At 62.4% G+C, this 598-nt stretch overlaps 1 protein-coding gene across 1 annotated transcript in view; it reads left to right on the forward strand.

Annotated features, from left to right (window-relative positions):
* MNEG_9939 (peptidase S8/S53 subtilisin kexin sedolisin) overlaps nt 1-598 on the forward strand; it is a gene marked incomplete at both ends in the record, with an annotated part of 4,268 nt that overhangs the window by 1,112 nt on the left and 2,558 nt on the right. The window contains one exon of the mRNA XM_014041588.1: nt 236-481. Coding sequence (XP_013897042.1) covers nt 236-481 — 246 coding nt within the window. The remainder of the gene's footprint in view (nt 1-235; nt 482-598) is intronic.

Genomic DNA, 598 nt, shown 5'->3' on the forward strand with positions numbered 1-598 from the left:
GGGGGGGGGGCGGTCCCGAAACGCGCATGCAGCATTGGGTCGCCGTACCCCAGAACCCCAAACCACCGATCTAGCCCCGGTCCTTCCCCTATCATGCGCCAAAGTCCCCTGAGCATGTATGGCTCCAGGATCCGGCAACATCCCGCTTGTCGCCAGCGCGCCGCAATCCATATCCTGATACCAAATCTAGTACTGATGTTTTTTCCACCGTGCTTCCAACCCAAACCACTTACAGGACGTCTTCACAAACAACCTGGCAGGCGGCACGTTTGCCTGGGACAGCGACATCCTAGCCGCCATCGACTGGGTCGTCAAGGCCAAGACTAGCGGGCAGTACAACGTGTGCGCCATCAATCTGTCCCTGGGCAAAGCGGCGTACTACGCGAGCACCTGCCAGGGCGGCGCGTACGAGCCGGCGCTGGCCGCCGCTCGCGAGGCGGGGATCGCCACAACTGTCGCGGCCAGTAATGGAGCCAACAAGGTGTGTGTGTGTGTGTGTGTGCATGTGCGTCTGTGCACGCATGTGTGCGTGTGCATGCGTGGGTGCATGCATGCGCACGCAGGCGCGCGCGCAGGCGTTTGTGCGTGTGTGCGTGGG

Source organism: Monoraphidium neglectum, assembly GCF_000611645.1.
Source record: "Monoraphidium neglectum strain SAG 48.87 unplaced genomic scaffold scaffold02120, whole genome shotgun sequence".
In the NCBI taxonomy this organism is placed as follows: domain Eukaryota; kingdom Viridiplantae; phylum Chlorophyta; class Chlorophyceae; order Sphaeropleales; family Selenastraceae; genus Monoraphidium; species Monoraphidium neglectum.